The 21262-nt window shown below is 38.0% G+C and overlaps 4 protein-coding genes across 4 annotated transcripts; all 4 read right to left on the reverse strand.

The window, feature by feature from the left end:
* Positions 1-326: 326 nt before the first annotated feature.
* On the reverse strand, positions 327-5332 carry LOC105785726 (beta-glucuronosyltransferase GlcAT14A). Its single transcript, XM_012611863.2, has 4 exons — positions 3854-5332; positions 1615-1690; positions 1410-1525; positions 327-1298 (listed from the first exon to the last, which is right to left on the reverse strand). Exons 1-4 carry the CDS (start codon positions 4335-4337, stop codon positions 784-786), a joined length of 1191 nt encoding a protein of 396 aa, XP_012467317.1. The 5' UTR covers positions 4338-5332; the 3' UTR covers positions 327-783.
* On the reverse strand, positions 4893-13277 carry LOC105784847 (uncharacterized). The gene is made up of 10 exons (XM_052621127.1): positions 12994-13277; positions 12714-12905; positions 12358-12469; positions 11950-12297; positions 11603-11799; positions 11173-11514; positions 10122-10944; positions 5245-5296; positions 5078-5139; positions 4893-4961 (listed from the first exon to the last, which is right to left on the reverse strand). Exons 1-10 carry the CDS (start codon positions 13275-13277, stop codon positions 4893-4895), a joined length of 2481 nt encoding a protein of 826 aa, XP_052477087.1.
* A 60-nt stretch (positions 13278-13337) lies between these two features.
* On the reverse strand, positions 13338-15099 carry LOC128032539 (uncharacterized). Its single transcript, XM_052621154.1, has 4 exons — positions 15032-15099; positions 14353-14953; positions 13684-14264; positions 13338-13587 (listed from the first exon to the last, which is right to left on the reverse strand). Exons 1-4 carry the CDS (start codon positions 15097-15099, stop codon positions 13338-13340), a joined length of 1500 nt encoding a protein of 499 aa, XP_052477114.1.
* A 1989-nt stretch (positions 15100-17088) lies between these two features.
* On the reverse strand, positions 17089-18176 carry LOC105784846 (uncharacterized). The gene is made up of 2 exons (XM_012610767.1): positions 18018-18176; positions 17089-17898 (listed from the first exon to the last, which is right to left on the reverse strand). Exons 1-2 carry the CDS (start codon positions 18174-18176, stop codon positions 17089-17091), a joined length of 969 nt encoding a protein of 322 aa, XP_012466221.1.
* Between the last annotated feature and the right edge of the window lie 3086 nt (positions 18177-21262).

Genomic DNA, 21262 nt, shown 5'->3' on the forward strand with positions numbered 1-21262 from the left:
AATTTTGGTTTTCTTTTCCCTCAAACTAGCTGTTAAATAAAGAAGTGTAGCCAATATACATACCTCTATAAAGTTCTACTTTTCCATCCTTGTTTTGTTGGACTCATTGGTGTTTTGCTCCGAACTTGTTAAGCGTATTTTAATGTGATGAATGTTTCATCCACGTATTTTTTTATTCTCATTTCAAGACACTCTGCATTTCTTCAGTAAAATACTAACTACAAAGTATAGGCATGTTGGTGGTGGAAGATGACAATGACAAACTGATATTAGGTAGATTTAGCAAAGGTTTAAAACTTAACTTGATACCAACACAAATTAAAGCATGTCATAATGTGCACGTTCTCATTTCATCAGAAAGAACAAAGATTCTACTGAATAATTAGTTCAATGATAAATAGTGTTAAACAGGCTTTTCTCACCTTGTTTTCTAAGTTGTTCTTACACTTTGTAGCCATAAAATCGTCCTATTGCTGGTATGAGAGAGGGAACTATGGGTGCAATATAACACGAGATTTTAATGAATGATTTTGTCTTCCAACGTCAACGTGAAGGGTGGGGACAACATATAATAACAACAGCATGCAAATGGCAGCTCAAGAGGGAGTTCCTCTTACTCATTCTGGTTTTACCATTGAATATGAACCCTGAAGCCAAAGGCGTCGACCAAATAATGTATCTCATCTGATGGGTATTCTTTCGAACCTTTCATGAAATTTGGATGCAGGATCAATGTACCGAGTCTCTGAGATATTCACTTTTTAGCTCGCACTTCACACCCCTTCATGTGCACTGATTGGACTGTGAATTCCAGTCATCAAGAAGGTTTAGTATAGTTTCCTCTAACTTCTTTGCCTGTGGTCCAGGCTTCAAGACATTAACATCGCCCCATTGTGAGCAAGGATCTACCCACCAGCTTCGCCGGCCAGTGCACCATGCCCCTGGGACAGCTCGGTTTCGCCCACACTTGAGGATCTTTTCATCAATCATGTCCAACACAGGATCATCTTTCTGAAACTGTCTTGCAAATGCTGCTCCACTTTGAACCATTTGATCATAATCAGAACCATTGAGAAAGTGGGGTTCCGTCTTCGGAGGACTGTCCCAGATCATATATCTTAAATCACCGTTTACAGTAGTGTTCTTGAACTCCGGTGAATTGCAAATGACAGAATGAAAATAGCTTTCTTCGGATAACATAACATTGTTAAAATACATCAGAAGGGTCCGAGGCAGATTATCCCACCCGAAAAGGCAAAATTCCAGAAAGGATCTGCTTAAGACAACCCATGGCGAACCTGCAACTCAATACCAAACTGTTAATAACTGTAGCATCTCCAAAGAAAAGATGTATATATATATATAATTTTCATGAAATGTAAAGCAATAATATGGATTATAGACTTTGCCTGTGAACACTTTAAAAGCATCAGGCATTAGCCGTTTCTGCGTAGCGTGAAAAATTTTAGTCCTCCTAGCTAGGTAAATCCCTGGGTCAACCACAATAGGCAGGACCCGTTGATCTCTGCATAAAATCCGAAAAAAATGATTTAGATTTAATCATGAATGTGCAGCAGAAGGATCTATAGATCTCATAAAAAGGGTTTTGCCTACTCTTTCCACCCAAGGTCACTAGTATGATCAATGAAATTGAGGTCCCTCCTAACAGAGGAGAACACGTGGGACAAATCTGAGATAACAAACACAACCAAAAAAGAAAAAGTTAGATACAATTAAGAACAACAAAAAGCACAGATGAAAATGGAAAGTAGCATGATGAGGGACAAATAGGCATAGCGCGCAAGCAAGAGAAACTCCCACCATTGATACTGAGAAAAAGAAATGCAGGAAAGATAGAGGGGGACATCTGAGATTTTTTCCAATACGACATTGAAGCACCAATGGCGCATGTGTCAGTGGGCACCTTGATTCCTTTATAGGTATTTTATATTGACCCTGAGAGAAACAAATAATAGGAGGCTATGGGATAGAGGACTTATAGCCTAGTAGCATTGGTAACAAGTTTTAGGATTTTCCATTGCATTCAGTCTAAAGCTTCTCTGTAGCAGAAAATCAATCCAAGATTTTCAATGTACCCTAAAGACAATAAGCAGAAACTAATTCAAGTTTAAATTAATGTTTCAGAAAATCAGTTTTGATGTGATTGTTCTTAAGTATTTAGAAATATATTTAACTTTAAGCAAAAAGTGGTATAATAAATAACTGCATTATAAACCTGAGTTCCCTAGTTGCAAAAGTGTTACTTTGTCCAGACTCTGCACCCAAGTATAATAAAATAAGTAAAGAGCATCAGAACTCAAGCACTTTCAGCTCCATAAACATATTTGCACATAAATATATAAATATATATATTCATTAGTTCATTATGAGAATTTGTCTCACCACATATATATACACACACATACATACTCATATAAAAACCTTGTAACACTTAACAAACAATCAATCATTTAATAATTTATAATAAGTCAGACAGTAGCATAAACTTCAGATGCAGAGCGCCTAGCAATAAAATCAGTATCAGTATACTAACTTTTTTTATTTCTTTTTCTGAAGATAAATTTAGCTTACTTTAAGAGTGTTAACCTCTGTTCGCACATTTAAGTAGGCCATTAACAAAAAACAGATACAGTCTATAGCTAGAATGGTTTCTGTAGAAGAAAATATATTATTTATTTTCAACAGGAAACGCAAATGATAAAATATACTATGCCCTCTGTTTGTATTGGTGCGAGGAAAATGGCCTTCTGTCTAAATACCAAAGTGTAATATCTTAAGGATTTAAATTCATACGTAAAACAATCAATAATTCTAGAATCGGTGCGCCAACAACAAAGTCTGGCCATCCCTAAATCAGACCTCGAAATAGAAACACTAGAAATGCTGGACCAGCCAAAAAATAAGCCAACCACTGCTCTATCAGAGTAAGAAATATTCCAACAGGCAGATCCCTTCACTAAACTAAAAGTTTTAGCAAAACTTTGCAGATTTAGACCCAAAAAGGAAAGTGTAGGACTGAAACCTCATGAATCATCAATATAATAAGCTCAAAACACTCAAAAATCAGCTTCAAGAGAATCTTTGTGTCATAGAGGTAGGCAAAACACTAGATGCTTTTGATCTAATCTGTTCTCAGGACCAGATATGTCTTAGAATAAACTATGTTAACAGTTCTTATCTGATTGATAGCTTTCAAAGTTTCATTTTGGCAATGTTAAAATCGCCTCAAAATGTAGATTGCTAGTTTGCTTTCGTCTAGAAATCTTTCTTTAGTCAGAAAGAAAGCCTACATTTTAAGTAAATTAATAACTTGACAAGCCAAAAATGAATTCTTGCAATCATGATAACTTGAATAGAACAAGAAACTAGTTAGAAACACTATCAAAATCAATAATTTTCCTTTGATAGTGTACAACATTTCTGAATCATATCCAAATTTTAGACAGTGGGAAAAATTCTAAGATTGGAAACATTGCACCAAATTTTGGCAGAATGCAAGCGACCAACTCAAAGAAAACCTTTTGATTGAGGTAAACTGTTCATACTGATTACAGAAATTCCCCAGCAAACATCCAACACAGAATCTTCAACCAATCCAATTGATCATAAAGAACACCTTAAGCAGAAAATCTTAGGTCCATTTCTTATTAAACCACATATTCTATACCAACCAAAGCAAATTCAATCAAATACCAAGTGATTCCAACTAAATCAAGAACATGTAAATCCAAAATTAAACATTTCTCCAAATCAAAGCCTCAATTGTCATAGCTACTCCATAAAAACGAAAATAATATAAATCCAAAAAAATAAACGAACTGAAACTGCTTACCATCTTGAGTAACTAAGGGATAGTCCAAAGCACTCAAAGCAATAAACCAATCCCAGCCACGATCAAGCTTCATCAACATAGCAGCAGCATGCAACGTGGAAGCAATATGTGTAGACCCCATTGAAGAAAACCTATCAGGCTTCCCTATAACATCCACATTTTCAAAGCTCCTAATAGCAGGCACAGATTTCAAAGCCAAAACCAACCTATACCTTTCCTCATCGGAAGCGTCAGCACCAAGTTGCAGCAAATATCGATTCCTGGGATGATAGACAGCAAGTAGTAGCCTAAAGATCCGATCCTTATCACCTTTTCCACCAAATAAATAGTAAGCAAAAGCTGGTGGAGAATGAAGACCATGTTGGACTAGAGAAGGGAAAAGTCTAGGGGAGCTGAAAACAGAGATCGAGTAAAGTAAGAGGAGGAGAATGGAGAAAATTGTTGTCGAAAAGAGAGTGAAAAGCCATTTCTTTTCAGCTCCCATAACCCTAGTGTTTTAAGCTCCTCAAAAATTGTAGCTTTTGATTTAACGATTGAAGTTTCTTCAGCATATGGATTTATTGATGATCAAAGGAGGAAATCCGAATCGAATTTGGATTTTGAAATGTTTCATGAAATGGGTATTTGGGGATCTTTGATTTCAGAAGACTTAACACCATAGTCGATTATAATAAAATTTAGGTCAGACAGTAAAGTTTCTCCCTTTTTTTCCCTGTCGAATTCTCTCTCTCTGATGTCAATAAAAATTATTAAATCATTTTGTTGTCTTCTTGTATCTAAAAGTAGTAACTGTTGAAACCGGTTGGACCGACGGTTCAATTATATACATTGAACCGGAAAATAAAAATAATAATCTTAGTTCTACTGTGTGGAGGCCGGAGGGAAGAGGAGTCGGAAACAGAATGTGTTCCCTAAAACAGTCGATCGTGACTGTGATGTGGAACCACCTCTGGAATTCTTGCACAGTGAGCATTTGCAGACTTGGCTATCTGAGTATGTGTTGGCACCATCGGATTCTCCACCTTCAATTATGGTTATGCTATTCAGCCCCTTTCCTTTTCCTCAACGAATCGAGAAGCCAAAAACAGAGAAAGGAGAAATCCTTCCACTTTCCGAAAACAAAAGCTCTTAAAAGAGTAAAAACTTGTGTTCTTTCGTTTTCTTTTAAATGTAGAGAAAAGGAAATGTGAACATTTTTTTTTAAAAAAGGAGGGTTTTATTTACCGGCCACGGTGGCCCGCTGCCGGTAACAGGAGACTTTTGGGTCTCCGGCGGCGGAGCCTCACCTGAGATAGACAGCAAACAGAAACAGAGGAAACAGAAAAAAAAATATGAAGAAAATGTTTTAAAAAAAGAAAAATCAAACATTCTTGTTCGGCCACCATGCCCACCGTCGGAGACTGGAGAACCGTTGGGTTCTCCGGCGGCCAGCCTCGCCGGAAACTAAACAGACAGAGGAGCAGAGAACTGGCAGCAAAACAAAGGAGTTAAAACGCTTTTCTGGGATGAAAAAAAAGAGTTAGTTTTCAGTTTTTTTTTTTTTTTTTTTGAGTTTATAATCAAAACAAATGGGGAATTTTCGTGAAAGTCCCTCCGCGTCTCCACATGTTGCAGTGAGGAGTCGTCGCAAGGTCTATTTCCAATATGGGTCCCTGTTAGTTTCCATTACCTTTTATTTTAGTCCTTATTTCTGAAATTTTGACCAAATTATTTTAGTCCATATATGTATATATATTTAAAACGTTTAAAATATATACATATATGTATTAACATGCATATGCGCATATATATGTAAGTATAATGATAATGACATATAATATAATAATAATAATAATAACAATATTAATAAAATAAATTTAAAAAACCTAAAATGAAAGATTAAGGAAAATCAACAGAATTTAAAAGCTAAATTCAAAAATAGAAAACGAGGAAAGGAGCAAATTAAAACACGCGCAACAGGAAGAGGACCGAAAAAACAATTTACCCAAACCTCCCAAAACGCTGCGCAGCATTGGACCCATTTGAAACAATACAAAATATTTTGCAAAATTTAAAAGAAATAAAAAAATTTTAAAAAACACTACAAAATAGGGGGACCAATTGCGCAAATGGCCCATTTTGAAGAAATACTCGGATCCTCACCGGGTCGGATCGGGTTGCGCATGGATATAGGTTATACGACGCCGTTTTGGGGCCACTAAAATAGGCCCTAAACGACGACGTTTAATGCCCTATAAAAGCCAATTTTAAAACCCTAAAAATCAATTCTTCAGCCACTCCACAAATGTGTCGTAGCCTTCCCCTCCGCCGTTCCAGTCATTTCCCATTTTCGACCAGAATTCGACGAATCAGGGACGCTTTTCGACGACTCACAACAGTAAGTCCTCATTTCCTTCCTCTCTTTGTTTATTTTTGTTTTAAGAAACAAAAGAAAAACAAAATAAAATAAAAACAGTAAAAAGAACAGAGGAAAAAAACAAAATCCGTCACATTCAAAAAATGTTTTTCTCTCTTGTATTTTCTTTTTAATTTTTTTCAATACAAAATTTTGCTAACCCCTTTCACAGATTTCTATCTGGCTTTATATAGCCGAAATAAGGGAGCCAAAAAACTCTCAAAAATTGTCCTCCTTTTCTTTTTACATTTTTCCTTTGTATTTTCTACCGTTATTTCTGTTGGTGGTCGTGATTTGTTGCAGGTACGTGGAAACTGCAAGGTATGCTGATCGTGGGTGGTTGCTGTGACGTGGGCAGTTGTGGCGCCGGGACTATCGGCTTCCTAGGGTTCTTTGATTCTGTTTAGTGTTTTAGGCTAGTGGGCTTGCTTAGGATTAGGTCTGGTGTATTGGGTCATTGGGCATTAGGTTAGGTTTTGGTTGTGTAAATGATTTTGGGCCCCGGGCAACAATTGGGTATTACAGCTGCCCCTCTTTGCTCATTATCATGTAATGGGAACATAGCAAAGACTTTAAAAATAACCAATTTTGCCCGGTCATGCTGGACCTTAGTGCTCTTCTTCTTCTTTAAATAGCCTCATTCCAACCTGCTGCGTCTTCAAAAGTATAGAAACTAGTGCTTCAATCTACTCCACTGAAATGTCAGGAAGATAGAATTTGTACATTGTAGCTTCTCAAAAGAACAAAATTTGCTATTTTTAATCTACTCCACTGCAACTTCAGGGAGATAAGACTTGTAGCTTCAACTTGTTCTGCTGCAATTTTAAAGATATGAGATCTGTCATGGGGATTTAATCCAACCTACTGCAACTTCAGAGGTATAGGATTCATCATTTTAATTCGCTCACTGCAACTTCAGGGAGATAGGATTAGTTTCTTCTGTCTACTCCACTGCAACTTCAGGGAGATAAGACTGTATGCGATCTGCTCTTTGCAACTTCAAAGAGATAAGATCTATGGTTTTAATCCGCTCCACTGCAACTTCAGGGAAATAGGATTATTATTTTTTAATCTACTTAACTGCAATGTCGGGGAAACCAGATCTGCCGTCGTAGCTTCAATCTGTTTCACTACACCACTAGGAAAGTAAGATCCGCCGTTGTGGCTTCAATCTTTTTAATTGATATGTCGGGGAAACCAGATCTGCCGTCGTAGCTTCAATCTGTTCCACTACACTGCCAGGGAAGTAAGATCCGTCGTTGTGGCTTCAATCTTTTCCACTGTAATGCCAAAGAGGTAGGATTCGCCGTCCACAGCTTCAATCCACTCCACTTCAACTAATCCAAACCTTACACCAGAGAGATAAGATCTGCCGTCGTGGCTTCAATCTGCTCCGCTGCAACGTCAAGGAAATAAGATTCGTCATTGTGGTTTCAATCTATTCCATTAACGTCATGGCGATAAGACTGGTGTCTTCAAACTGCTTCGCTGCCAATACAGGAAGGCAAGATCTGTCACTTTCAACCTACTCCACTGCTGCCCCGGGAGATAAGGCTGAAGTTTCACCAGTTTGTTCTCTGGGGGAACATGACCTGTATAATTCAAATCTATGAACCTAATTATGCCTAGTAATTAAGATGTCATGACCAGAATGAATCAAATGCTCCTAACTAGACATGTTTGAATGACATTTGAGTGAATGTAAAATATTATTATTTCGAGAATGATCCCGCTCAGGTTGTCATTACTCAAAGTTTATTAAGATCATATTACTGACGCACTACCACGTCCTCTTTCTCAGCTAGCATCTCCGAAAAAACACTTAATCAAACTGCCCCTACTGTAAACTTCAAAGTTTAATCCATGGAGACACAGAATTTGTACATCTCTTCACTGTAACCTAAGGGTCGGAAAACATGACTTTTCTCAATATTCTTTTATCGCAATGTGAAGCACTTTGGTCCTTTATACCATTTTCAGGGTGTCATGCCACATGCTTATGCACAAATGAATGATTTCCTTCTCCGCGAAAACCTCTTATTATCACAAGGTGATCACTGCTTATTTGTTCAATGAAGCTTTGTCATTTGTTCAATGAAGCTTTGTCACTAACACCCCATCTTGTCACTTTGTTCAATCAATGCTTTTGGCAACAAAATCCAAAGAGATAGTCTTAATTTATACACATTCTTCTCAGATTTCCAACCTTTAAACCTAGTGCGTTCCAAACAATAGTCCTGTTTCAGGTTCCTGTATTATTTAGAAACTTCTAGAGTAATATGCAAAACTTTCTTTGTAAAAGTACTATTAGCCCATTAATCGTTGTTTCAATAGAAAATGCTTGAACAACACTATCAAAATGGATAAGATGAAAGTTATTGAGAATAAAATATGAGATAAATAAATCATCAAGAATAATAAAAATAAAAGAGATTTTGACTGGAAACACGTATCTTGAAAAAGAATGAAGTATTCCAAGATATAAATATTGAGAAGACTAGGTGCCCCAGTTATTGCAGTTTGAACTTCTCTGCGCAAACTTTCTGAAGACCACTCTGAGTTCGACATGTGCTTAGAAGATCTATAGTACTCTGTCGATGCCCCAAGATGTTACGTCCCCTTTCCCACTGATTCAATCATTGCACGATCACCGGATGCCCCACTTGATCAATATTTGAGCCGCCATTTTTCGGGTTTTAACTCAAATCCCCCTTGGTCTCAAGGCGCCCTTTGCGGGTTTTCACATTGGCCTCTCCTCTTTTTTTTTAAGAAAAATATTTCTTAACTGAATCTGAGTTTACAGGGTTTGGCAAATCTTTTCCATCCATCTTGCTCAAGATTAAAGCTCCCCCTGAAAAGGATTTCTTTATAACATATGGACCTTCACAATTTGGCATCCATTTACCTCTAAAATCCCTTTGTATAGGAAGGATCTTTTTCAATACCAACTACCCCTTATGAAATTCTCTAGGAAGAACCTTTTTGTTGTAGGCTCGCATCATTCGTTTCTGATACATCTGACCGTGCTGAATAGCCCTTAACCTTTTCCCTTCTATTAAGTTCAACTGATCGTAACGAGATTGAACCCATTCTGCCTTATCCAATTTCAACTCAGCTAATACCCGGAGAGAAGGAATTTCTACCTCAATAGGTAAAACTACTTCCATCCCATAAACCAGAAAGAAAGGTGTTGCCCCGGTCGAGGTCCTGACAGACTTTCTATAAGCAAAGAGGGCGAATGGTAATTTTTCATGCCAGTCTTTGTAAGTCTCAGTCATCTTTCCCACAATTTTCTTGATATTCTTATTGGCTGCTTCTACTGCGCTATTCATTTTTGGGCGATATGGCGACGAGTTATGATGTCTGATCTTGAATTGACTGCAGACCTTCGCTATCGCACTATTGTTTAAATTTTAACGCATTATCGGATATGATCCTCTCAGGCATTCTATATCGGCATATGATTTCCTTTTTCAAAAATCTACTAACTGCTAACTTCATGACATTTGCATATGAAGCAACTTCCACCCATTTGGTAAAGTAATCAATAACTACAAAAATGAAGCAATGACCATTAGAAGCCTTTGGCTATATTGGCCCAATGACGTCCATACTCTACATAGAGAAAGGCCACGGAGAAGTCATAACATGAAGAGGTGAAGGAGGTGCATACATTTTATCGCCATAAATTTGGCATTTATGGCACTTCTTAGCATAGTTGATGCAATCTTTTTCCATAGTTGACCAAAAATACCCAAATCTCATGATCTGTCTGACCATTGTGAAACCATTTGCATGCATTCCGCAGATACCCTCATAGACCACTTCTAGAATTTTTCTAGCTTCTACTGCGTCCACACATCTTAGTAGTACCTGATCCTTCCCTTTTTTGTACAAGATCTCTCCATCTAAAACATAGTCAATAGCCATTCTTCTCAGCCCTTTCTTTTCATTCTCTGCTGCCTGATCTGGATATTCACGATTTTTCACATATCGCAATATATTCAAATACCAGGGACGGTCATCTTTTTCCTCTTCTTCAACATTATAGCAATGAGCTGGGGTTTCAAAAATACTCATCTGAATAGGGTTCATGTCCTCTAACTTTTTCACTTGGATCATAGAGGCTAGAGTGGCCAACACATCAACCATCTGGTTCTCATCTCGTGGAAGATAACAAAAAGTGATGTCATCAAACTCGTCTATCAATTCAAGAACCATCTTTCGATAACTGATCAATTTAGGGTCTCTTGTCTCCCATTCTCCTTTGAGTTGGTAAATCACCAATGCGGAATCCCCATACACTTTTAGCACTTTGATTTTACGTTCAATAGCTACACGAATGCCCATAATGCATGCTTCATATTCTGCTATATTGTTCGTACAGTCAAAATCCAGTTTGCTAGCAATAGGATAATGATCTCCGCTTGGAGATACCAGTACTGCCCCAATTCCGTTACCCACAACATTTGAGGCTCCATCCAAGTTTAGCTTCCATACATGATTCATTTGGGAATTTTCTTCAGTGGCTGCCACATACATCAAATCCTCATTTGGAAAATCAAAGTTTAAAGGCTCATAATCCTCCAAGGCTCTGCTAGCTAAAAAGTCAGCTATTGCGCTCCCTTTTACGGCTTTTTGACTCACATACACTATGTCAAACTTAGAAAGTAAGATTTTCCATCTGGCCATCCTTCTATTCAAAGCAGTCGACTCCATCATATACTTTAAGGGGTCTAACTTTAAAATCAGCCAAGTCATATGATACAACATATATTATCGTAACCTCCGAGTTGTCTAAACCAGGGCACAGCATAACTTCTCGATAGATGAGTACCTCGCTTCAAAATCAGTGAATTTCTTGCTGAGATAGTATATTGCCCTTTCTTTTCTTCCTGTCTCATCATGTTGGCCTAACACACACCCCATTGAATTGTCAAACACTGCTAAATACAGTATTAATGGTCTGTCCAGACTAGGTGGTAATAGCACTGGAGTATTAGACAGCAACTGTTTTATTTTGTCAAAAGCTATCTGACATTCTTCATCCCATACGCCCGGATTATGCTTCCTCAAGAGACGGAATATGGGGTCACATTTCTCAGTTTGTCGTGAAATAAATCGAGCAATGTAATTCAATCTTCCCAGAAAACCTTGTACTTCTTTCTGAGTGTGTGGTGGAGGCGAATCTCGTATTGCCCTGACTTTGTCCGAGCCAACCTCAATTCCTTTCCCACTGACTATAAAGCCCAGCAGCTTCCCTGATCTGGCTCCAAAGGTGCACTTTTGTTGGATTAAGCTTGAGCTAGAAATTTTTTAGTCTCAAAAACAATTTCCTCGGAACTTGAACATACCCCTCTTCTGTTCTGGATTTTGCAATCATTTCATCAACATAAAACTCAATCTCCTTGTGCATCATGTCATGAAACAAAGTCACAATGGCTCTTTGATAAGTTACTCCCGCATTCTTCAATCCAAAGGGTATTACTTTATAACAGAACGTTCCCCACAAAGTGTTGAATGTGGTCTTTCTCATGTCTTCCGGATGCATCTTTATTTGATTGTATCCAGAAAAACCGTCCATGAAAGAAAACGGTGAATAGCCTGCCGTATTATCCACCAAAGTATCAATGTGAGGCAACGGAAAATTATCTTTTGGACTAGCCCTGTTCAAATCCCTGTAATCCACACACATTCGCACCTTCCGATCTTTTTTAGGGATAGGGTCAACGTTGGCTACCCATTCTGAATACTTGACTTCTTGCAAGAATGCAGCATCAAATTGCTTTTTGACTTCTTCTTTTATCTTTAGCACAATATCAGGCCTCATTCTCCTGAGTTTCTGCTGAACTGGCTTGCAATCTTCTCTTATAGGAAGACGGTGTACCACAATATCAATGCTTAACCCAGGCATATCTTGATATGACCATGCAAAGACATCTTTGAATTTACGGAGTAGTTCGATAAGGTCTCGCCTTGTTTTGGCAGTAATGTCAGTTCCAATTTTTACCTCATTTCCCTCCTCCAAGCTCCCAATCTCCAATGATTCCTTGTGAGGTAGGATTTGCTTATCCTCTTGTTCTACCATTTTCAATAAGTCCGGAGATACACCACAGTCTACATCATCTTCAAAATCATACGATCCCTCTAAACATATGTTTTGCTCAAAAAGAGATCCTGAATCTGAAGCAGCATTATTCATATCATTGATATCTGGGGACCTATGATAGGTGCCAAAGAGTATTCAAAGAAAGTGTGAATTTATGAGCAAATATGACAATGAATGAATAAAAGAATGATGGGGAAAAAGAATAAAAGAATAATTACTCGAAAAGAATGAAAGACTATTGGCTCAAAAATGAATACAAAAAGTGTACTTTATTAGAATCATAACGTTCAAAATATGCATATAAAGAAATTTATATTTTTAAAGTCAAAAACAACAAGGATGTTCTGAACTATTACTCTGAACGAGCTCTAAAAACTACAGGAATCTTTTCAGCAGTCCAATTGTTCAGCTCGCCTCCAGGTTCATAAGGGCGAATCTCTAGCAATGTCTCTCTCTCAATTGCGTCTATGGCATTGATGTGAATTTCTCCCAACCTGGCTTCAAGACCTTCTTCTTTAAGCATTCTTTGTCCAGGATAAATGAACCCCCTTGATACAAAGGTCTTGGATATGTGAGGAAAAATCATAGGCTCCCACTTAACTTCATCCCCACTAAGGCGTGCCCTTCTCCTCTCACGTCTTTTTTCTATTTCTTTTCTCTTTTTGTTTTATATCTGGTCTATAGCCTAGACCAAAATGATCAAAATTTTCCTTCATCACAGGTGCATTAACTCCTCCATGCAAATTTTTTCCCAATCCTCTTCCTGATATAGTTCCTCTTCCCACCATTAATTGGAGACCCACTCTTGTAGTCCTGGATATATTTGGCACTGGGATTCTATTCCCCTCAGCAATAAATGTTGCATTCACAAGATCTAGAGATCGGAAAGAACATTCCATCGCCTCCTCATCAGTCTCCATGTATGGTGCATTACTAGTTACTGACGCGATAATACCCTCCTCGGCATTTATTGTCACCAACTATCCCTCTGACACTAACTTTAACTTCTGATGTAATGATGAAGGCACAGCCCCTGCCGAGTGTATCCAAGGTCTCCCTAACAAGCAGTTATAGGAAGGCTTGATGTCCATTACAATGAAATCCACTTCATAAGTACTTGGGCCAATTTGCAATGGTATCTCAATTCTCCCCATAACCTTCCTTTCTGTTCCATCGAATGCCCTTGCTACATTTTGACACATTTTCATATGTGAACTATCCACAGGTAGCCTATTGAGAGTAGATAAGGGCAACACATTTAATGCAGATCCATTATCAATCAAAACTCCCGACAGCATGTATCATTTACACCGAGTAGTAATGTACAGAGCTTTAGTAGACCCCATACCTCCAGATGGTATTTCGTTATCATTGAAAAAGTTAAAATTGTCGGCGCTTATATTGTTAACCAACAGATCCAACTTGCTAACAGAAATATCATTAGCCACATATGTTTCATTCAACACTTTCATTAATGCATTTCGATGCACCTCTAAACTCATGAGCAAAGGTAACACAGATATACTAGCTGGTTGCTTATGCAGCTGCTCTACCACACTATACTCACTGTGTTTCAGAAATTTCAAAAATTCAGTGGCTTCTTCCTCCTTTATTGGCTCATTAATCAATGGCCTAGATTCAACTGTCTTCTCTTCTTTTTGCTCTGCCGCAAAAACTTTCCCCTCCGCTGACTCTGCTTGGGAATTTATCCAACCACAGTGCTTCTCAGTATTCGTATAAGAACCTATTTTTTGGTTTTCTTTTGCAACACTAACTGAAGCTTCTTTTCCCGAAACTGTTACGTCGCACTCATAATTCCAGGGGACCTTATTGCTATCCTTATATGAGAACTTTGCTAGCTTCTGAATTACAATCTTCGGTGTCACCTGTACCCTAGCCTCATTAACCTTAGGGCGTGAGATGATACTTACAGGATGATTAACCTTTGGAATCCTCGACATTGACTTTGATGCATGTACTTCCTTTTTCCTCTACCTCTTCAAAATATTTCACCTCTCTATTATCCATCATACTCTGGACCAGAGCTTTGAATTCTCCATATTTCTGAATTTCGTGTCCCACCTCATGATGGAACTCACAATAATCAGGGATCTCACAACATCCTTCTGAACCCGAGACAATTAACCCTCTTCTCACAATTTCCTTCCAAATCCACATCAAAGGGATTTTTATTTTAGCAACGCTCTCATTGACCCTTCTTCCCACATTTTCACTCATCATGTTTACCCCACTATCAGTGTGATTGGGTAATGGATTTCCTGTACCAGATGCATCATCTACCTTGACAACACCCATATTGATGAGCTTCTCAACAAGCCTTTTGAAAGTTATACAATGTTCTATGGAATACCCCGTTATTCCTGCATGGTAATCGCATTGGGCATTCGCGTCATACCATTTGGGATACGGAGGCTGTAAAGGGGTCAAGTAAAAAGGGGCAACAACGTGTGTGTTGAATAAATTCTGATACAACTCCTTATATGACATTGGAATTGGTGTGAACTGGGGCCTCTCAATACTTGGCCTCGCACCAGATTCCTGTTTTGATGAACCATGTTGATTAGCCACTACCTTTCTGGGCTGATTCACCGTAACCGATTTGTTATATGTATTCACGTTGTTCACCTTACTTTCCTTTTTCTTTGAGGCTTACCTTCTGTTATTCTCTCCAACATCAATCTTCCCGCTTCTTTTAGCACTCTCAATCATCTCACCACTCATGACTATGTCAGAAAAGCTTTTTGTGGCACTTCCCAACATATGTGTGATGAATGGAGCCTTCAGCATATTTATAAAGAGCTTCGCCATTTCTCTTTCAAGGAACGGTGGTTGGACCTGAACTGCAACCTCCCTCCATCTCTAAGCGTACTGCCTGAAACCTTCATTCCACTTCTTCTCCATATTTTGCAAAGTAATTCTGTCAGGAACCATTTCTGCCACATGACCGTACTGTTTCATAAAAGCCTGGGCCAAATCCCTCCAGGAACTAATCTTAGCACGGCTTAATTGATTATACCATTTAGATGCTGCTCCTGTGAGGCTATCCTGAAAGCAGTGTATCAAAAGTTGGTCATTATTGACATATCCAGTCATTCTTCTACAAAACATGGTAATGTGGGCTTCCGGGCAACTGGTTCCATTATATTTCTCGAACTCTGGCATCTTGAACTTGTAAGAGAGCACCAAGTCTGGAACTAAACTCAAATCTTTAGTATCAATCCCACCATATCTCTCAATGCTTTCCATCGCCCTGAATTTCTCTTCCACCCACTTCCACTTTTCTTCAAATTGCCTTGGCAAGTCTTCTTTTGCTTTTTCTTTTTCAACTGCCTCATCGAATTCAGGGAAAACAGGATTGATAGGATTATTCTCAGGGCTAGAGCCTGATCCAGCTTGGTAATTCATCGACCTTGAATCATCGGCTTGAAATTGCTGAGGCCTAATCGTAACAGAAGATTTACGCGGGTACACTTCTGCTTGGGGCTGCACATGTGGGAGAGTGAAGCCTGGAGGATACAGGGGTCCATCATCACTTTCCTCTTCAACATTGGCCATAGGGCTCTTTCCGTTATCCTTCCATTTAGTCAACAACTGCGGTAACTTTGTCATCATACTTCCTTGAGATTACATCATTTTATCCATCATTTTATGTTGAATCTTCTCGAGCTGCTCTTACATCTGTTGCTAAAGTTGATCCTGCATTTCTTTTTGGAACTGTTCAAGCTTTTCCAATCTTTGGTTCATATTCTTTGATTTCGCTCTTGTACAGTAATGATGCTGGGTTGGCTGGTTGGTTTCCAGGTTAACTGAGGCATGATTTTGATTAATCAGAACCTTTTAATAGTTTTTAATGTATATGATGCGATGTATGAGAATGAATGCAAAAAGGCATTAATTCTAATTTCGATTACTTTCAGAAAACTTTATTAGAAAATAAATCTCTTTACATAGAATCGGTTACAAATAAGGCTTTGCCCTAAGACTCAAGATCTTAATTTTTTTAAGTAACGAGGCCAACTCTTGTCCCCGGTCTGACTCCAATTCATATTTCACGCTCAATGTGTCAGCCTGTACTGCCAAAGCTTGTAGGTGATCTGCTACCTCTCGAATCTGGACCATAGCTTCTCCCATAACATGATCCCTGTCTCTAACTTGATTTTGGAAATACTAAAGTTGCTTATTCTAACGACCTTCCTTTGCCTCTAGATGCTCAATCCGAACCTCACAATTTCGCAACGCTGCTTCTAGCCCCTCTATTTTACCCTTCATCTCTTCAATCTTGCTTAGACTTGCCTTTAGCTCTACTATAGAATTTTGACTTCTGTGTTGCCGAAGAGACCCTTCTAACTCAACCACCCTGTCCTTTAGCTCGTCCTTTTCCTTTTGGCTCTCTAACAAACGCTTTTCTAAAGCTTCATTTCGTGATTGAACCTCTTGAATTTTTCTTTCCACCGGTCTGACCTGTTTCTTTCTTCTCGAATCTCTTCACGCCATTACTCTGAAGTTTTCCCAAGCCCGACTGTTCTCATTGACAGACGCAGCTTCTTGTAATCCGTCTTCAAGCTATCTAACTCTTCCTCGGCCTTATTCTTCCCATTCCTTAATTTATCAGCCTCGAGCTTCTGAACATCCACATCCAATCTCAAATTCATCTTTTCTTCATCCATTTACTCTATTCCTTTCTAATTCTGCATTTCTTCTTTCAAAGTCCTACTTTATGATTTCCAGCTCAGTAGGGACGACATGCAAATGCTCCCCCATCAACTGACTATTTTCTGAATTTGGCCTAGGAATGTTATCGTTAATCCTCTTAGCCCACCATTCGCTATACTCGGGAGTTGTCAATGGACCCACAGCTAATCCCTTCATTCGGTGAGTCTGATTCCATGCACTGACCATCTCACGAACTCTCCTTTTGTAACCATCGCCCCAATACAAGAATTCACACTCGGCCAGTCCCTGAGTTGCAGGCACAAACTGCCTAGACCTGTTTTGCCTGAGCACTAGCAATGGGGCATAACCAACAGCTCCCCAAATTCCAATCAAAGGAACCCAGTCAAAATCCTCACACCGATATAAAATCTCATCTGGAAGCAACCACGGAGCTCTCCACTCGATATCATCTTCTTGCAAATTCTGAAAAATTGTTATCCATTTCTCTTCGGAGACGTCATCCCTCTTTGGTGTAGCCACTATCTCCTTCAATAGTGAATAAACTTCAGAGAAGACTCGATATGAAACTTTGTCAACCTTCCAAAAGTGACTATGAAACCATGCAAGTAGGAGCTGAGCACATCCAATGAATCTACCCTTTCCCACTCTCCGGCATGCATTTAGTGACTTAAAGGTTTCTGCCAAAATTATCGGAACTGGTGTAACTCTCTTTTCAAGCCAATCAAATAAGTCAATGACCGCCTCGTCAATATGTCCCAAAGTCTTAGGGAACACAACCAAACCATATATACTTAAAGCAAAGACATCTACCCTCTTCCTCGTATCCGGGTGCGCTAGAATGATGTCCTTCAAATTTTCCAGGGAATACACTTGCTATCCCCCTTTTGCTTGATCCGAGCTGTAACCCACTGCTCACTCATCCCCGTTATATTCATCAAGCTCTTCAAAAAGGTTGGCGCATTTACAGCCTTCGAGTAAACCTTGTCTACTAGAATCTTTGAACACTGAAGTAAAGCTATGTACTCTTCTATTGTAGGTACCAAATCAACACTCTCAAATGTGAAGCAACTATAAGCCGGGTTCCAAAACTGGGCAAAAGCTCGAAACAGATGCTTATCTATCATCATATCAAGTAAATAAGGTAAATCCCCATAATTTGAAAAGAATAACTGTCTAACCTCATTATTCCATTGATCCTAAACCTCTTTCAACTCCTGCAAGTTATTCTGGGTTACGCTAATACGGGTAAAGTCTCATAATTTCGATACGTATCCCTTAGCCAAACTATCACCTTTTTCGCGTTGCGTCATCTCAGCCCAAGTTCGGACAGCCGCATTATCCTCCACTCTATCAAGAACCCTTTTTCCATGATAAGCTTTCTATCTAGCAACTGAATACGAACCAACGCCTTTCTATAATGAAATGCCATGCAATTGTAATGCCATGCAATTAAGGTAAAACACAACAAGTTAGTATCAATTAAATACAATACAACCAAGAAATAGTAAAACTCCTAATTAGGTATCTACTGAGGTTCAAAGTAATTTTACCTAGGGTGAGTTCCTAAGGTTCACTATATGAGGCTTGGTTTCTAGAGCAAAGGTACCCGAACCAACAGATTCCTCGATCCTCACCCATTATAGGCTCATATGGACCGAGTTTGGTTCAGGGGAATACATTTCCCTATGGCTGCACGGAGATGAAAATCTCACGAAGACATAGGTACGGATGTATCCCGAAAGTGATCCACTATCCTGCACGGAGGTGAAAACCTCATGAAGGACTAGCTTCTCACTCCCACTTAGAGAGGTAAAATTGACCGACTTATGAAATGCAAAATACAAATAAGCTAACAGACTTAGGCGCCAATCAAGCAAGCATATGATGATAAAAACCAATTAATGCAAAGAGAAATCATGATTTAAATCAACTTTTTGATTTTCGACAAAAAAGATAAAAAATAATCAATTCATGGCTCGACTCTCTAAAAAGGTCCCCAGTGGAGCCGCCAAGCTGTTGAAACCTTTTTGTTGAAAACAAAAATTTAGTTGTCGACTTAAAAAAACAAAAATTGGAGTCACCACCGATCCTTTATTGAGGTGTGATCGGCTCACCCTAAAAATGATTCTGGTCTGCGAATTTGAAGTAAACAGGTTCGGGAGTCAGTTACGCACGAGGGTGAGGAAGGGTTAGCACCCTCGTAACGCCCAAAATCGGTACCGAATTGATTACTTTAATATCTTGATGTCAAAAGTTTGAAAAGATTTAAAAAAACTCAAATGATGAAATCTGAAAAGGATAATCAAATGTTCAAGTTAGATAAAGAAATCGAGACCCAATACATTAGGGTACAATTTCTCAAAATCTCCGAACTTTGAATATCGCTTTTGAGTTTTTAAAGATAATCTTCATTTCGAGAAAGCAATATTCCATGCCCAATACGTTAGAACACCACAAATTAAGTTCCCGAAAATGATTTTTATACTTATGCATTTTGAATAAAGAATATTCTCGGTTATTTAGAATTAACAAAAAAAATTAGAACCCAATACTTTAGGGCTCAACGTCCTCGAAAATCCCAAACTTTGAATATCACTTTTATTTTAAAAGCCTTTAAATCAAAAGAAAATGATTTTAATGTTTAGCCGAAATCAAAATATATGTTTTCTAAAAGGTAGGTCAAAAAAGCAGTTAATGTACAATATATTGGTAAATATAAAAACGTGGAAAATATATTTATAATAAGTTTGAATAGAGTATAAATATATATGTACATATTATATAAAATGTATAAACATATATAAATTATAAAATATGGGAAAACGATAAATATTATGAAATATAAACGTGTATATATATAAAAACTATGAAAATAAAATATGTATATAATATGTATATATATTTAAAACATTTAAAATCTACACATATATGTATTAACATGCATATGCATATATATGTAAGTATAATGATAATAACATATAATATAATAATAATAATAACAATATTAATAAAATAAATTTAAAAAACCTAAAATGAAAGATTAAGGATTAAATTGAAAATCAACAGAATTTAAAAGCTAAATTCAAAAATAGAAAACGAGGAAAGGAGCAAATTAAAACACGCGCAACAGGAAGAGGACCGAAAAAACAATTTACCCAAACCTCCCAAAACGCTGCGCAGCATTGGACCCATTTGAAACAATATAAAATATTTTGCAAAATTTAAAAGAAATAAAAAACAATTTAAAAAACACTGCAAAAATAGGGGGACCAATTGCGCATATGGCCCATTTTGAAGAAATGCGCGGATCCTCTCCGGGTCGGATCGGGTTGCGCATGGATATAGGTTATACGACGCCGTTTTGGGGCCACTGAAACAGGCCCTAAACGACGCTGTTTAATGCCCTATAAAAGCCAATTTTAAAACCCTAAAAATCACTTCTTCAGCCACTCCACAAATGCGTTGTAGCCTTCCCCTCCGCCGTTCCAGTCATTTCCCATTTCCGACCAGAATTCGACGAATCAGGGACGCTTTTCGATGACTCACAACAGTAAGTCCTCATTTCCTTCCTCTCTTTGTTTATTTTTGTTTTAAGAAACAAAAGAAAAACAAAATAAAATAAAAACAGTAAAAAGAACAGAGGAAAAAAAACAAAATCCGTCACCTTCAAAAAATGTTTTTCTCTCTTGTATTTTCTTTTTAATTTTTTTCAATACAAAATTTTGCTAACCCCCTTCACAGATTTCTATCTGGCTTTATATAGCCGAAATAAGGGAGCCAAAAAACTCTCAAAAATTGTCCTCCTTTTCTTTTTACATTTTTCCTTTGTATTTTCTACTATTATTTCTGTTGGTGGTCGTGATTTGTTGCAGGTATGTGGAAACTGCAAGGTATGTTGATCGTGGGTGGTTGCTGCGACGTGGGTAGTTGTGGCGCCGGGACTATCGGCCTCCTAGGGTTCTTTGATTCTGTTTAGTGTTTTAGGTTAGTGGGCTTGCTTAGGATTAGGTCTGGTGTATTGGGTCGTTGGGCTTTAGGTTAGGTTTGGGTTATGTAAATGAATTTTGGCCCCGAGCAACAATTGGGTATTACAATTATTATTAGGCTTATATGTCAACAAAAGCAGCCCTTTTAGAAAATAAAAAAAAAATTTTGAATTAAGTTATTGTATTAAATTTGCACTTAATTAAATTCTTGTCCTTAATTAAAA

This window comes from Gossypium raimondii, chromosome 1 (assembly GCF_025698545.1).
Source record: "Gossypium raimondii isolate GPD5lz chromosome 1, ASM2569854v1, whole genome shotgun sequence".
Lineage (NCBI taxonomy): Eukaryota > Viridiplantae > Streptophyta > Magnoliopsida > Malvales > Malvaceae > Gossypium > Gossypium raimondii.

Coding starts and splice junctions, on each gene's coding strand:
- LOC105785726 (XM_012611863.2), bottom strand. CDS start 4,337: ATGGGAGCTGAAAAGAAATGGCTTTTCACTCTCTTTTCGACAACAATT. Junction 1,526..1,614: donor AGTGACCTTGGGTGGAAAGA/GTAGGCAAAACC, acceptor GATTTTATGCAG/AGATCAACGGGTCCTGCCTA. Junction 1,299..1,409: donor TGCTTTTAAAGTGTTCACAG/GCAAAGTCTATA, acceptor ATTGAGTTGCAG/GTTCGCCATGGGTTGTCTTA.
- LOC105784847 (XM_052621127.1), bottom strand. CDS start 13,277: ATGGAGACTGATGAGGAGGCGATGGAATGTTCTTTCCGATCTCTAGAT. Junction 12,906..12,993: donor AAAAGAAATAGAAAAAAGAC/GTGAGAGGAGAA, acceptor CTTTGTATCAAG/GGGGTTCATTTATCCTGGAC. Junction 5,297..10,121: donor ACAAAAAAGGGAAGGATCAG/GTACTACTAAGA, acceptor CTGTCTGTTTAG/TTTCCGGCGAGGCTGGCCGC.
- LOC128032539 (XM_052621154.1), bottom strand. CDS start 15,099: ATGAGTGGTGAGATGATTGAGAGTGCTAAAAGAAGCGGGAAGATTGAT. Junction 14,954..15,031: donor GTTGGAGAGAATAACAGAAG/GTAAGCCTCAAA, acceptor GAATCAGCCCAG/AAAGGTAGTGGCTAATCAAC. Junction 14,265..14,352: donor AGGTGAAATATTTTGAAGAG/GTAGAGGAAAAA, acceptor TCACGCCCTAAG/GTTAATGAGGCTAGGGTACA.
- LOC105784846 (XM_012610767.1), bottom strand. CDS start 18,176: ATGATAGATAAGCATCTGTTTCGAGCTTTTGCCCAGTTTTGGAACCCG. Junction 17,899..18,017: donor ACAAGGTTTACTCGAAGGCT/GTAAATGCGCCA, acceptor GAAAATTTGAAG/GACATCATTCTAGCGCACCC.